The sequence below is a fragment of the Fragaria vesca genome, linkage group LG4 (genome assembly GCF_000184155.1).
Source record: "Fragaria vesca subsp. vesca linkage group LG4, FraVesHawaii_1.0, whole genome shotgun sequence".
Classification (NCBI taxonomy): Eukaryota; Viridiplantae; Streptophyta; class Magnoliopsida; order Rosales; family Rosaceae; genus Fragaria; species Fragaria vesca.
Window position 1 is genome coordinate 13,745,399 of NC_020494.1, and position 15,062 is coordinate 13,760,460.

Genomic DNA, 15,062 nt, shown 5'->3' on the forward strand with positions numbered 1-15,062 from the left:
CATTTATTCTTCAATTAAAAAAAACCAAAAAAAAAAAACCAAGTAACCCAAAATCCTAAACCCTCCTCTCTCTCCATTTTCCCCTCAAAACCTTGTCTCCTCTCTTAAACCCTCCCGGACAACAATGGCAACCCCTCGCTCACTCTGCCGTACCCTCCGCCCCTTCTCCACCACCACCAGACCCTCTCACCGCCATTTCTCCGATCCCACCTCCTTAATTGGGAGCCGCGTCCCCCAGGACAAGGCAAAGCTAGCAGAGCTGCGGAGATATTACAACCTACTGGCGCTGCGCAGAGACTACGTGAAGCATGTGAAGGAGGTCCGCATCAAGTCCCTCATGGAGGTTGAGCTCATGAGGCTCGAGATGCTCCGCGTCGACGAGGCCCGTCAAGAAGCCCTGAACGAGCAGACCAGGAGGCTCAAGGCTGAGGCCGCTCGGCTTCGCGCCCAAAAGCGGGAAGCCGCCAAGCAGCAGCAGGAACAAACCCTCGTATGTCATTTCTCTCCTTCATTTTTACTTCCTCTACTTTTGGGTTTGGTGGTATTTGGTCTCTGTTTTGGGTTAGTTTCCAAAGATTCTTGAACCCATTTTGTATCTAATCTTCTTGTTCGCTTGATTGATTACATTTAGATGAGGACCATAATTTTTGTTATGAATGTGGTCATGTGGATATGTAAGCAGATCACAGAATGCTCATTCATTTGCTATGTATATAATGGTATGCTCTGACCATAAGCTGACCTCAGTAAGGTGAAACTACTTGAAGGACCAATCCTTTCTTGGTTTTGTGTGGTTGAAAAATTATATGCTGAGATACTGAGTAGTGTGCTTCTATTTCGTTCTCTCTAGGATGCTTGACCATGTAGATATAGGTAAATAAATTACTGGAGTGAATCCAGAATTTAGATTGTTACTCGAGTTAGTGCACACAGTTTCAGTGCAGGTAGCTTGGGTTTCATATGCTGTGTGTAAGTTACCCACAATAGCTGCCCTACACCATTAGGTATCATATTACCATTCAGAAAGATTGCAGCCGGTCAGCTTTCATTTCAGGTCGTTCTTCTCTGTAACCAATTGTTGTACTATTTTTAAAAATTGAGGTTTTACGACTACTAAAGCGCTGCTTTTTAGCTCAACTTTGCAATCCAAATGGCTCACCGTTTTTTGTGTTGAACCATGTCAATTTTAACTTCAACATCCTCGTTACCTATGGTTCCTATGATTTTGTGAACTAGAAAATATTGTCTACAGTGAGTGTCTGCATAGGGATGAGGATTAACTAATCTTTTTTTGCACTTGTACATAACAACTGCTAGATTATCTAGCAAAATCTAATGATGGTGAGATTCCGTTTTAGTTTTTAGTAAACTTGTGTTCTAGCTTTCTAACTGACTCTATCCTATAGTTGTCTGCATTTCCCTTGTATCTAAGAAACTGAAAAACGTATCAATTTTGGCCGCAATTCCCTTTGACCCAGTATGTGCATTGACATTGCAATTTGTTCTTAATTTAGTGTATATTCTTTCCATATCTAATGAATATGTGGATGCTCATTTTCAAATTTATGTAAGTGCCTTTGCTTTTCTTGTCTCGAGGAAGATGCAACTGGAATCCTAGTTTGGAGACCTCCATCTTCCCTCATGAATATCTCAAGAGAGTTTGCCCTGCCCTGAGTTGTGTAGTAGTTGTGGACTTGTGGTAGTGTAATGCTGTTTTATTTAGCTGATGAAGCTTGTGTGCTCGTTGCTTGCACCCGGATGTATTATGTCTTGGTGTCCTTTGTTGGTCTTTGATTTGGTTTTCATATTTCTTCCATTGTCTCTTTTCACTTTCTTTTTAATGTTTCTTTGTTTTGTATAAATGCACAGTTGAAACAGAAAGCTGAAAAACTTGAGAATTTGAAGAAGAAGGGAATGCTAAGGGAAGAGAAGAAAAAGGAGAAGAATCAACTGCTGCGCCAGAGTTCCTCTGGGATCAAGGAACCATAACTGGAAAAGAAGATCTAGATGGCATTGTTGATAGTTGGTACCATGACCGTTCTGAGTCCTTTTCATTTCCGATATATGCAAATTAGTCTATAGTGTCACCATATGAACAAGATAATCAGGACTGTGTTTCTACCTGATCCAAATATTATTCTTTCATCCCCCCAATAATATTCAGACCAAAGTTGTTTCTTTGTTCAGTTTATAGAACTATCGAATGATGTTCAAACTTAAAAGAGGGATTCTCATCATGATTCCCTCGGCAATGTTGCAAATTGCTAGCAAACATGAAAGCATCAGATAATCAACTAGTTTTACTACCCAGTTGTTACATGTATTGATGAAACTGCAAGATAGAATCATACAAGGGTACAGTCAGAAGAAGCCAGAGACTCGTAACACTTGGTGGCCTAGCTATTTCACCTATTTGTCATGGGGTTTTGCATATTATAGAGAGAGCTGTGCTGACATTCACCTTTATAACCATTAAATGTTTTTCCACTAGATCAAGTCCTATTGGGCATGAAATTTAAAAAGAGGAGTTATTAGAAAATGCCGCACTTGGGAACTTCAGTTTTTATCGAAATCTGGTGTCAATGCATCAATAACTTGTTTATCAAAATTGGGTGTCAGTTCATCAGTAGTAAATAAATGAAACATTACAAATCGACTCATCTAAACAGCAGAGTTATGACAAAGTAGCATGACTAGAAAATCTTACCGCTGTGTTTGGACGAGAGTTTTATTAATTCTTATATAACACATGACCCCAAAATGCAGCTTCAAGTAACCAGTAGCCTGACAGTACTATCAGGGACAAAATCCTAGTAGGCATGGGAAAAAAAAAGGAGTAAATTAGAAAAATGCTCTGCTAATTGGGCCTGGAGGGTTTTTGCGTCCGAACTCCAACCCGACCCGCATTTCCCACTTCTTCTCAGTCTCTTAAACGCTCTTCTTCTCAAACCGAAAAACGACACACAAAACAATGGCGTCCTCCGCCCGCTCATCTCCACTCTACCGCGCCCTCCTCCGCTCCTTCTCCACCACCACCAGACCCTCCCACCACAACAGCCACCACCACACCCACCGCTACACCGAGCCGAGCTCCTTCATCGGCAGCTGGGACGCGCCGAGCAACCCCCGGGAGGCGGAGGCCAAGCTCGCGCAGCTCCGGCGAGACTACGCCAAGCAGGTCAAGGAGATCCGCAAGGAGTACATCAAGGAAGTCGAGCTCATGAGGCTCGAGAAGCTTCGCAAGGACGAGGCTCGTAAAGAAGCCCTTAGAGTCCAGAACGAGGAGCGCAAGAGGCTTAAGGCTGAGGCCGCCAAGGTCCGAGCTCAACAGCGCCAAATCGAGGAGGAGGAGTTTCGCCAAACCCTAGTATGTCCAATTCCGTCAATTTGTTTTTGTGTGATTTTGATTAGTGATGGAAATGGAGGTTAGGTGAAAGATTTAGAGGTTATTTTGAAATGATATGAAGAGAAATTGGATTAGGCAGAGTAGTCCCCCAAATGTGGTTTTAATTTTCGAGAGAGATGAGTGGGGAAATGGAATGGATATGATGGAGTAGCTTGCTAATGCGAGGTTGAGTCTGTATGTTTGTTTGGGCAGTATATGTGGGAGAAATGAGTTTTTAGGTTTTGTGTGTCTTTTCGTGAGGATGGTGATGAGTCTGCAGTGGGAACTTCCGTTTAATGGTTATAGGCATTGTGGTAATATGTAGTATTTAGTGGGAAGTTGCTAGATAACGCCAGCATTAGGTATTGGTGTGAGTTTTGTTGGCATTGGTGTGTAACTGAACAAAATGAATTTTGTTGTTTCAAGGTCCTTTTTTATGTTTTGTTCTTTGGTAGAAATGGAATGGCAGAGAAGAATCTGAGTAGGTAAAGCCTAAAGAGTTTTCTGAGTTTTCTGTCTGTTACTGGAAAAATGTGGGAAAGGAAATCTTTTGTTGAATATGGACATGGTATTGACTGTATTGATGTAGAACCTAGTTTTGACTTTGCTTCAAAGTGAAGCCTTCCATTTGGTTGTGATTCTTTGTGTTGTGGTTATGATATGTGAGGGAAAGGATAAATTACAAAGTCTTTTTCTTTTCTTTTTGGTGGTTGCTGAGAAGAAATTGGGAAGTTCAAAATGAAAAATTACAAAGAGGATTTTTGGTCTTATTTTTATTTTGTAGAAAACACCGTGTTGCAATTCAGAAAAAGTGAACCTCTAGGATTATACTTTCTTTCATCTAGTAACACAGAAATTAGGACTTGGCCCAGCCTCATATTTTGGTTGCTATGGACGTGGATATGTGAGCACAAAAAAGAATTAGAGAATTTGATACTTAATAAACCCACTGTTGTTACGGTTTATCCAGTTTTTTTAAGGGTATTCCATGTGATTGATTGATAAAGTGAATGCGCGCGATAATGCAACCTCTACACAATATTAATTATGTAAAATGAGCTTTAGGGGGCTAAACTTTTAGGTTTTTGTCTGGTCGTGAGATCATTTATGAGTCATAAAAAATGGCTAAGCAAGGTCCTGTATATTGTTATTGGTATAAGCAAGCTCTGGTTCTCCCCCCTATATTGCTGAGAAATGTAATATAGCATATATGATCTGTTTCTTACTTAGGAAAAAAAAAAAAAAAAGTTTAGTCTTAGGTGCTTTGCCTCAAGTTAGGTAGACGATTCAGTTGGGTAGTACCCAAACCCCCATACTTTGCATCTTACTGTTAAGTGAGAACCGCAAATGCTATTAGTGCCCTTTGGACAAAAGAAGGCATATATGAAATTTTAGTCTGCTGGGTTGTTTCGCTAGTATAGGTGGAAACAAATATAAGACTGTGTAAGCGTTCTTGCTGGAAAGAGAGGAACAATTGTGTGATAATGTTGGATTTCAGAATGGAATGGTTCTCATTTTATGGAGGTACTGTCTTTCTCTATTTTGGCGGATTGGAAGGCTGTTCTTCAGAGTTTCTGTACTGGGCAACTGTTTTTGGCTTTTTGATGTTTTGTGTTAGAGAAAAACTTGTCGACCCTGACTGTATCTTTTTATTTTGTTTCATTTAGATTTCAAATAAGTCTGAAATTAATAGATTAGAAAGAGGCCGGTTTAATGTACACGGCTGATAGAAAGTGGATGTTCTTAAAGCACTAAACTGAAGCTACTCTGTTTTGCATTCCTAAAGGCTATGAGTGAACTATGGTTTGATGTCTTCATAGTTATCCTTGCTGGCAACTAAGTCTGAAGAAAATGTTTAGTCATTGATTTCAGGAACTATATAATCTCACGAGTGTAAGTGGAAGTTATGGTCTTTTAGTTAGTACTTAGTGGCTGTGATAGATTAGTCCTCTTACTGGCATTTGTGCTCATGTGAATAAGTTTGGCATGTGAGGTTCCATTAAGGCTATGATATACTTGATTGCAATTGTTCCTATCATCATATCAACACATGTTGGTGAACAGTCCAGAAAAAGTTTTTCTTTTTTATTGTCTTTTTTTGTTTTTCCATTGTTTTTCCACTTTGCATGTCTAATTTGTTTTGATATTCGATCAATTCACAGTTAAAAGAAAGAGACAGAAAAGCTTGAGAATTGGAAGATGAAGGAAATGCTTAGGGAAGAGAAGAAAAAGGAGAAGAATGAACTGTTACGACGTCAGAGTTCCCTATGGATTGATGAACCAGAACTGGAAAAGAAGATGCTTGAAGCCATTGTTGATAGCAAACAACTTTGAGCATCTCATTTGCCATTTGGCTGGTTCTTACAGAGTCCAAATGTCTGCATTCATTTTTCTTTTCACCATCGGCTAATATCTAAACTGTATACCTTGTCCTCGTATATTTGTATACTGCCTAATGCTGTTCAAATTTTGGAATATTTCAATAATCCTTTGAAAGGATTCTGGTCATGCTGTCATGATTACCATGGCAATGTCGTCTTATTTTTTTTTTTTTCTTCTTTTTTAAGAACCCAAACGATTTGAAATTAATGTGCTTTTCTCCCTGCATGTGTCATGTGGCATGGCTATTGTAAAGAGCTGGAACCTTCTAAAAGGTTTCGTGTTTCTAATTACAAGAGTAACTATACCAAGCAAGTATCTTCAAGGCACCGGGAAGCTTGACACTGTTGAGTAGCTCGTATGTCCATCTTCGGTGTCGACCCACGGATGAGGGAGGCAAGAGTGCCTCAGACATGATAATCAACTATGTCTATCAACACAGACGGTGATGGGTGACTGGGTGGTGACGTTTCTGTTCGGACAAGGAATTGTTCTGTGCTACTGGATTGGAGGCCTTGCTGGTGGTGGTGTGATAGTGTTGCCAAACTCCCGGGACCGTGGTCTGCCTCCAGTGGATTATGATCCCAGATTCAACCATAAAAGTAAAAGGAATATGATCCCGGATATTTGTCTTTCTCCTAGGTCCAGAATTGGAATCCAAATTCAAGATCACTTTTTGGTTCTATTTCCAGTTTTTCATTGCCAATGTTTGTGCTCCTCGCCTTTTTTTAGTCGAGTACTGGTCAGTGGAAGGATACCTTCGAGTCACCTGTCTCCAATCTCAGTCACCAATCCCTCGAAATATATCTCACTTCAGTCACATGTCTCTTAATATTTGCTTCGAAGTGTTTCTTGGAAACCAATTTGCAGATACTATATTAATGACAGCATCCCTCAAAATAATTTTCACCCAACAGCTGAAAATCAACGCAATCTAAAAGAACAAATAAGAACTCAAACTTTTCCCAAACAAAAAAAGGACACCGAAACTTCAGTAGATTTGTGATTCATCTCATGGATTGGATATGGCAACAGTACATTCTGAGTTTGTAACGAAGAAAAAAAAATGGCATTTTCTGAGTTTGCAACAAAAAAAAGTACTTTCTGAGTTAAAATTCATGGCCACTTTTCAGATTAGCAGTTTACAACCACAAAAAAGGTATTCTGTCTGAATAACTGAGTTCTCTTAATCTACACACAATTATGACTCTTCTCTTGCAACAGAATTAATCCCACTTCTACCTAATTGCCCCACCACGAATAGATTTAACAGTGCAAACACCAGCTGATGTAGCGAGGGGAATATCTTTATAGCAAGCGACTAGCTCATTGTTACTCTGCAAATCTACCTGCAGGGTCTCCCAAACCTTCTTCTTGGGGTTCAACACATCATCAGGCTCACCTTCAAACCCTGGGAATGTAATTCTCTCCCCAACTTGAGCAGATAGTGGTGGATCAACCAACTCAACCTGAAAGATGCCCAAATAATCAGGAATAAAATAAAGTGTTTATATCCATTCATATGCATGGAAATCACAGATGTTCTGAACCACTACAAACAGATAAACTAATGAACCGACTGCTTGAGCAAGGATTTGGGAACGGAGAAGTGTTTGCAATAGACGCTATCAAGTGTCTTTCTGGCAGGCAGATGATTTTCAGTGCTGGTCATATTCTACAGAAGCCATGAGCCCATGGCCGTACTATCGTGGCATTGTTATTAGGTTTTTTATAGTACATCCTACTACTTGATGGACAGCAGAAAGTTATCTGTCTTTTTTAGCCAAGTGGGGGCCCAGAGGCTCATAATCAGAACAAAGAAAGAGAAACTATCACATACGGCTTTGCACTAGAACTCATAGACCTAGCATTTCACAAACTTCACTAAGAAGAGGACCCCATTCGCATAATCGAAAACTATGGTCAGAAAGTACTTTAGCATGTCACATAATGTTAATCTCGTTAATCAAAGTTCTAATATTATGCTTTTATAACTCTTGTTATAAAAAGTACTAGTGTTCTAGACCCAACAATTTCTACATTAGGAAAAGTACTAGTGTTCTAGACCCAACAATTTCTACATTAGGTATAGTAAAAACAGTGAAAATTTTCTTCACAATCAAAGATCAGAGCCAAAATTTAGCAGGCTTTATTAATTATATGAAGCCATAAAGACAAATAATCCAGACACTAATTAAAGATACATGGGGCTGCTTACTGCGGTGTGATCACTATTTGAAGCAGCAAGAACCATTGCTTGTGATTTAATACCCCGCATGGTCGCTGGCTTCAGGTTGCAAAGGACGCATACCTTTCGATTCTGTCCCAGACCAACACAAATAAATTAGGTAGGTAATCAGAGAAAACTGCTGGAACTTATATTAAATTTCACATTTCTACATCTGTGAGATGCAAACACAAACCTGCATTTCCTCAAGAGGTATAAACTTGACTAGTCCACTGACAACTGTTCTGGGCTGTCCTTCGCCAACATCAATCTCTTCTACATAAAGTGAATCAGCATCAGGATGTTTCTGAGCTTTTGTAATAAGGCCGACACGAATATCTAGTCTAGATATGGAAATCTCTGCTTCAGTTGCAGATTTTGTTGCTTGTTGTTTCTTCTTTCCAGTCTTGTCTGTTACACAAAGCGTCTATTAGAAAGTGACCTTCAGTTTCTATACTGTCATACCGAGGATGGAAATAGGTAAATTTCTTCTATAGTACTTGAGGTATGCACAATTCGGTACCTAGTTTTTAAAAGATGACTTTAATATCTCAAGTTCTGCTCCAATCAACGGTTTGGTACAACTGTTAATTTTTAAGCTAAATAAAAGGGTAAACAGTTTGAATTCTAATAGACATGTTTAAACATCTCACAGTTCCAATTCTAATAGACGTGCTTGGAAAGTGTGGAGATGTAGAAAATGCTAGAGCTGTTTTTGAAAGATGGACAACATATGTATAATTACATGGACGACAATGGTTTCAGGTCTAGCTGCTGCTCTCTTTGAAGTTTGAAACAATCACGCATTTGGAGCTAAACATGCATTTGGAGCCAAATGTTGTCATCTGGGCTACTCTACTGGGTTCCTATATGGAAATGGAGATATGGCAGTCTGTAACCATACAATTTTAGCATTTTGAACTTGGATGTTATTTCAGGGTTTAATAATAAAAAGATGAACAACTTGATATTGCTTTTATGAATTCATAGAAGTGTCTTTAGGGAAACAGCAATAATTCATAAACTTCTATATAGTATAATCTCACATCCAACCATGAGAGACTGGACGCATAATATACTTTGAAAGTGAAAAGAAAAACATAAGAAATAATCATGTTGTCATCTATTTAGTCGTGTAAGGTAGAGAGAGTAAATTCATCTATGTTGTTATCTATTTAGTCATGTTGTGACTACTTCATTATTTTTTCCATGCACTACCAGTTTTACCCTATATTACTATTTTCTTTGTTTTCACTCTCCATGACCAATCTTTGTTACAAAATCAGAAGACCTTTATAATTTGATATTTGGCAATAATGATCAAATGAATTACAGACGATCTCAGGAAATCTCAATCTATAATTTATTTTTGGTGTTATCCTTGATCTAACGTTGATGTTGAATTTTTATTTTCTGGGATGCAATTGTTCAACATCAATCGAAAGTACAAGTAGTGTAAATATAGAAGATTCATTACATTCTGGGTAGCAGCTACAGATCAAAGATATATAAATATAAAAGATATAAGCAATGGAGAGATGTATATATGAAGAAAGAAAAGAGAGATCAAAGATATATAAACATAAAAGATATAACCAACAGAGAGAGAGAGATTTATATATGAAGAAAGAACACAGGGATGCGGTTAGAGGACGATGGAATAATAAAAGAATAATAGTGTACATAGAAAATATGGAGGTGCAACTAGAACCTCCCAGCAAATAAACATAAATTAGTGTTTTTAGGTTATGTTGAAGATGGCATAATTGAATTATATGTTTAGACTATGTATTTGTGATTTTGCACATCCACGGCACATTAGCTCGGAGTAGTCTCGTGAGTGTTGAGATCTTATTAACTAAATTTCTGAAACATAAAATTCAATTATGTCTTCAACACAACCCAAGAACAATAATTCTTACTGAAAATATGATGAAGACTCAGAGCTAACGCCCATGAAACCCCAAAACTCATGCTTCTTATTTTATATATATAAACAGTAAGAAAATGTCAATATTACCCTTGTATTTAACTAAAAAAATTAACAGAAGTACCAAACTGTCAAACAGAGCACAAATTACCAGAGTGTACACTATTAAAAGACTAGGTACGAAATTGTCCAATTGGACATACATGAGGTACCATAGAAGGAATGTACCCCAAAGAAGGGCAAGGAAACTCAACCTGAAAGTTTCGATTTCTTAAGTTGCTCAGCCAACTTCACTGCTTCGGCTTCTTCCCTTTCCTTTCTATCAGCCTGACTTCCAGCAAACTTCTTCCTTAGAAAATCTACTTCATCATCATTCTGTGTGCAAGTGAAAACTTTCTGAGAATCCACTGTAGACATCTGAATCTATTTCATCTTGATTCTTCCCTAAATCTATTTCCTAATCAATAAGAAGTAAAGAACCAAACAGAAACATACCAATTCCTTGAACAACGGCTCTGGTTTCCCAATCTTGTGACCTATTGGTACAATTTCCCAAGGCTTTCTTGCCCTATCAATATCGCCTTTATCATCACAAAGTGATATGTGCGTCTCAGCAGGCAAATTAAGCTGCTTAAATACCTGAATGCAAATTCATAAAGAAAATTATAATATATATTAGCATGGATGATCAATGCTGCTACCACGATACTTCAGAGTAACACAAAAATTGCAAACAAATTATTACCTCAACAGAAAACGATGGCATGAAAGGCTCCAATAGGCAGGCAAGAAGATGCACCAGCCCCACTGCAGTTCTCATAACAACGGAGCAGCGAGGTCGGTCTTGCTTGTAAAGTTTCCAGAACTGACTTTCCTGCATTCCATTGAAGTGTACACAGTGCAATTTAGCAGCTGATGATTGGCAACAGATGAGCAGACACAGAAACAAGTGAAAGAGAGAAAACATGCTTACTTGCAGATATGCATTCCCTTCGCTCGAAATGCTCATGGCTAGTTTGAGTCCTTGCTTTAGTTTTACCTACAATGCAATAGAAATGTGAGCACAGGTAGGAAGGAAAAGCTTCCAGTCATGGACAACAACACTATCATTCAAATTTCAATCACCTTTTCCATGGCCTCTACGTATTCCTCCACACATTTACCCACTTTTTCACCTATTTTCTCTGTCAAAGGATCAGAGACTGCATCTGGAGCATCAGGAACAATGGAGTCATATCCTTGACCTGTAGTTGGAACTTGTTAGTTTTGAATGCAGCACATATATAATGCTCAACTGGACCCTAGCAAACATACGTAAATATATGAAGAGAGCTCGAGTCATTAGTGAAACTCAAATATTTGTGCATGTATCTCTCTTATCCATACTCCATAAGGGACTCGTACATATTCATGGTAAATTAATGCTGCATTATCAAGATTTATAGTATTCGCACCTCAAGAATAGAATATGCCCTCTAAAAATATAAGAACTATCAACATGAGGTCAAAGTTCTCAACTGGTGAGTCCAGCAAAAGCCTCTGCCTTGCATAGATATGAGGGAGGGAAGAGCTCTGATTTTCAAGTTGTCAAAGAGAGTCTGGCCTTATTTTTGTTCTGGTCATAAGACATGTTCTAGACTCGCTTACAGTCATTTTCTTATGAGTGAGGGGGGGGTGGGGGCGGGGGGGGGAGGAGTCGAACTCCAGCAGTAAGCTTATGCACACAAGGGATCTTATAATTGGACCTATAAGTGCCACTAAATCATAGAATTTCAAAAGAACACGGAAACATAAGACTATAGCTGCCATCAATTTTGTTCAAAGACATCAGCTGAATAGTCAATACTAACCTGAAGGTTTGGCAACAAAACTCAAAACTCGGTTAATGAAGTTGCCCAAATTATTCAGTAATTCACTGTTGAGTTTCGCTTGCAGATCCGCCCATGTAAATAATGTGTCTGACACCTATTTTACCAGATATTACAAATATATAAGGAGTGACAAAGATACAGAGAAAGAAGTCTACTCATAAAAACACTAAATAACAAAAATATTACCTCGGGCCTATTGGTTAGCAAGTAATATCGCCATACTTCAACAGGAATGTTTGTATCTTTGGCATCGTTTCCAAATACTCCGATACCCTTGCTCTTAGAAAATTTTCCTGTGAAAATGACGAACATTTATAATACCTACTACAAGCTGTACAAAGGAAACTTTAAGCTACCATAAACAAGATCAATAGCAATACAATAAAGTTAACATACCTGCTTCATAGTTCAAGTATTCAGTAACACTTATTGTCTTCATCAAAGTCCAATTTTCACCAGTTCCAAGAAGCGTGGAAGGAAACATCACCTAAAATACAAATGCTATACTTATCAAAGATCCGATTAAGCCAAGTTTTTTATTATTATTTTTGTCTTTTGTTATGTGTGTGGAGGGGGGCGGTTATCTAGTACGATGCACTTGCTTTACTAAATTTATTTATATAAACAACAGCAAGCTTACCGTGTGGAATGGCACATTATCTTTGCCCATAAACTGATACAACTCCACATCCTCTGGATTCTTCCACCATTTCTCCCAATCCGGAGTGTAGCATTTAGTAATTGAAACATATCCAATAGGCGCATCAAACCACACATAGAAAACCTACCAATAGAAATCTTTGAACTAGGATGAGAAATTTTGAAATTCATCAAAAAAAACGAGTGTAAGTCGGCAAAGCTAAATCAAACATGTATTAACCTTGTCCCTGAAGTTATCATGTGGAACTGGAACCCCCCACTTCAGATCTCTGGTGATACACCGTTGTCTAAGCCCCTCTTTGAGCCATGCATTTGTCGCTTGAATGGCATTCTGGCTCCAGGAACCCTCCACTGACATTTTATCAATATATTCTTTCAACCTATCCTTCAGCAAAGGAAGTTCCAGAAACAAATGGTTTGTATCACGAATCCGTGGAGTCGACTTACAAACCTGCTTACAATAGCCAAAAATGAGAAGCATAATGGTGTAAACATTACCAAATTCTGTAAATTCAATGCAATAGAAAGAAGTTGCTCACAAATCCTTGATAATTTAATAGTAATTTTAAAACAAGAACATTTATATACATCAAGGCAGTTGATAAAATCAACAGAGGAATTATATTTTCCTTCAAGTGAGCTTACATGTATACATACAGGATACAGGGTATGTAGATGTTAAATAGTAGCAAACACACATATGACGTGTAATATAAGCTTCAAAAATTAAAGTATGGACAAAGCTCAAGAATTTACCTTGCACTTTGGATCCTTCAATTCTGTGGGGTTCAAAAGCTTCCCACAGTTCTCACACTGATCTCCTCTTGCGGAAGCATAATCACAACCCTGAGTCGGGCACGTCCCCTCCACGAGCCTGTCGGCTAAAAACCGTGTACATGTATCACAGTACAGCTGAACAAACAACAACTCAAGTTAACTCAACAAATATTACAAAAAAAAAATCTCAAATCACAATGCTCAACATGTACAAAACCAACCGACGCGCTATGAACCACCGAGTATTACCTGCTGCATTGTGTTCTCCGAAAGCCAGTTATTCTCCAGCAGCCTATTGAAAATCCCCTGGCAAACCTCCGTCTGCTCCGGCGTCGAAGTTCTTCCGAATTTGTCGAAACTTATATTGAACCATTCATACACCTGCTTATGAATCGCATGATATCTACAAAATCCAAACCCATTTCATCAATCGCATGATAAATTAACTAACCGCAGTAAACTCACACACGAATTTCACCGCGAGGTAAAAAAATCGGACTTACTTGTCGCAGATCTCCTGCGGGCTACACTTCTCCTCCAAGGCTTTGGTCTCGGTGGCGGTGCCGTACTCATCGGTGCCGCAGATGTAGACGGTGTTGTAACCGCGGAGACGGCAGTAGCGAGCGAAGACGTCGGCGCTGAGGACGCAGCCGATGATGTTGCCGAGGTGAGGGACGTTGTTGACGTAGGGCAAGGCGCTGGTGATGAGGACGTTGCGCTGGCCGGGGATGGGGAGCTTGGGAGCGGCAGCGAGGTCTCCCATGGCGGTGGTCTCTAGGCTTCTCACTGAGTGCGACTTGGATTTCAGAGACGGCGAGAGGTAGGAGTAGAGGGGTTGGAGTTTGGGGTGGCTTTGATGAGAGAAAAAGAGAAAGTCTTTAATGCCCTTGCTTTTGTTGTGCACGAATAGAATCCAAAAGATGTGTCCAGGCCATTTTATATAGAGCACTGAGCAACTAGCTCCTTTCCACTAGGGAAGTGAAAATCTGTATTCCTTGTGTGCCAAGTAAACCTAGAATAATTCTAGTGTTGTGGAGAATGAGAATGAGAATGAGAATGAGAATGAGCACAAAGATCCGATTTTGTATCCACTTTTATGATCAAATGAGGATTACATTCGTAGTCTGTGATACGAGAAACCTAACATGTTTGAGTCGATCGCCTTTCGATAGATATTGGTACCCGTGCGTTGACGATTGGGGGAGGAGAGCAGAGTTCGCATTGCTCCTTTGTGACATAAATTTTATTAGCAAAATTTTTGAAAAGAAATGAAATAAAAGATGTTTTCAAAACTGAGATACGTACTCTCGTGGACCTAGGCCGGTGAATGTGTAACTAATATGCTAACGTAACCGACGTAGCTTGCTACGTCACTCCCAATCAAAAAGATGTTTGAGAAAAATGAAATAGAAGACTTATGAGAGCGGAACTTTAAAAACTCCCAATCAAAAAGACGTTGATGGGTTCGGCTAGACGGGTTGATGGGAAGAGTCCTTGGATCAAAGATGTTGATGGGATGGCGCTTAACTTTCTCTTTCGGCTGAAGCTTTCAACCGACCCGGGGACGCGGACGTGAGAGGAGATTGAGACCGATTAGGGATACGCTTGGCCGGATTGGAGTTAGGAGGTTCTTGTCGTTAGGCAAGTTGGTTTCGATCAATTTGGTTGGATGTGTTTGCAGGTTGTAGTGGGAGCCTTGATCTCTGTTCAGCTTCTTGAAGCTTTGGCGGGGGGCGGCGATGGTTGGTAGTTCGCAATTGTCAGCGGTGGATGTTGTGGGTTGGTCGGTGATGACATGTCGCTACTGGTCCGGCCACAAGGGCGGTGAGAGAA

General features: G+C 39.4%; 3 protein-coding genes across 3 annotated transcripts; 2 read left to right on the forward strand and 1 right to left on the reverse strand.

Moving 5' to 3' along the window:
• Window positions 1–122: 122 nt before the first annotated feature.
• Window positions 123–2,305, forward strand: LOC101297719. Its single transcript, XM_004296999.1, has 2 exons — window positions 123–490; window positions 1,870–2,305. Exons 1-2 carry the CDS (start codon window positions 125–127, stop codon window positions 1,987–1,989), a joined length of 486 nt encoding a protein of 161 aa, XP_004297047.1. The 5' UTR covers window positions 123–124; the 3' UTR covers window positions 1,990–2,305.
• A 648-nt stretch (window positions 2,306–2,953) lies between these two features.
• Window positions 2,954–5,954, forward strand: LOC101298595. The gene is made up of 2 exons (XM_004297002.1): window positions 2,954–3,367; window positions 5,548–5,954. The coding sequence occupies exons 1-2, from the start codon at window positions 2,972–2,974 to the stop codon at window positions 5,572–5,574; spliced, it is 423 nt and encodes a 140-aa protein (XP_004297050.1). The 5' UTR covers window positions 2,954–2,971; the 3' UTR covers window positions 5,575–5,954.
• Window positions 5,955–6,813: 859 nt separating this feature from the next.
• On the reverse strand, window positions 6,814–14,030 carry LOC101297342 (probable methionine--tRNA ligase-like). The gene is made up of 16 exons (XM_004296914.1): window positions 13,733–14,030; window positions 13,479–13,632; window positions 13,209–13,364; window positions 12,673–12,903; window positions 12,433–12,576; window positions 12,189–12,279; window positions 11,979–12,085; window positions 11,772–11,886; window positions 11,047–11,165; window positions 10,895–10,960; window positions 10,667–10,795; window positions 10,417–10,560; window positions 10,176–10,296; window positions 8,188–8,402; window positions 7,983–8,084; window positions 6,814–7,233 (listed from the first exon to the last, which is right to left on the reverse strand). Exons 1-16 carry the CDS (start codon window positions 13,990–13,992, stop codon window positions 7,003–7,005), a joined length of 2,385 nt encoding a protein of 794 aa, XP_004296962.1. The 5' UTR covers window positions 13,993–14,030; the 3' UTR covers window positions 6,814–7,002.
• Window positions 14,031–15,062: the final 1,032 nt, after the last annotated feature.

What these genes read in the sequence shown, in the direction of transcription:
- LOC101297342 (XM_004296914.1), bottom strand. Translation starts at nt 13,992, where the DNA reads ATGGGAGACCTCGCTGCCGCTCCCAAGCTCCCCATCCCCGGCCAGCGC. An exon ending in CCGCAGGAGATCTGCGACAA is followed by an intron (nt 13,633 to 13,732) that starts GTAAGTCCGATT and finishes TGGATTTTGTAG; the next exon opens with ATATCATGCGATTCATAAGC. An exon ending in CGGAGAACACAATGCAGCAG is followed by an intron (nt 13,365 to 13,478) that starts GTAATACTCGGT and finishes TTGTTTGTTCAG; the next exon opens with CTGTACTGTGATACATGTAC.
- LOC101298595 (XM_004297002.1), top strand. Translation starts at nt 2,972, where the DNA reads ATGGCGTCCTCCGCCCGCTCATCTCCACTCTACCGCGCCCTCCTCCGC. An exon ending in AGGAGTTTCGCCAAACCCTA is followed by an intron (nt 3,368 to 5,547) that starts GTATGTCCAATT and finishes ATCAATTCACAG; the next exon opens with TTAAAAGAAAGAGACAGAAA.
- LOC101297719 (XM_004296999.1), top strand. Translation starts at nt 125, where the DNA reads ATGGCAACCCCTCGCTCACTCTGCCGTACCCTCCGCCCCTTCTCCACC. An exon ending in AGCAGCAGGAACAAACCCTC is followed by an intron (nt 491 to 1,869) that starts GTATGTCATTTC and finishes ATAAATGCACAG; the next exon opens with TTGAAACAGAAAGCTGAAAA.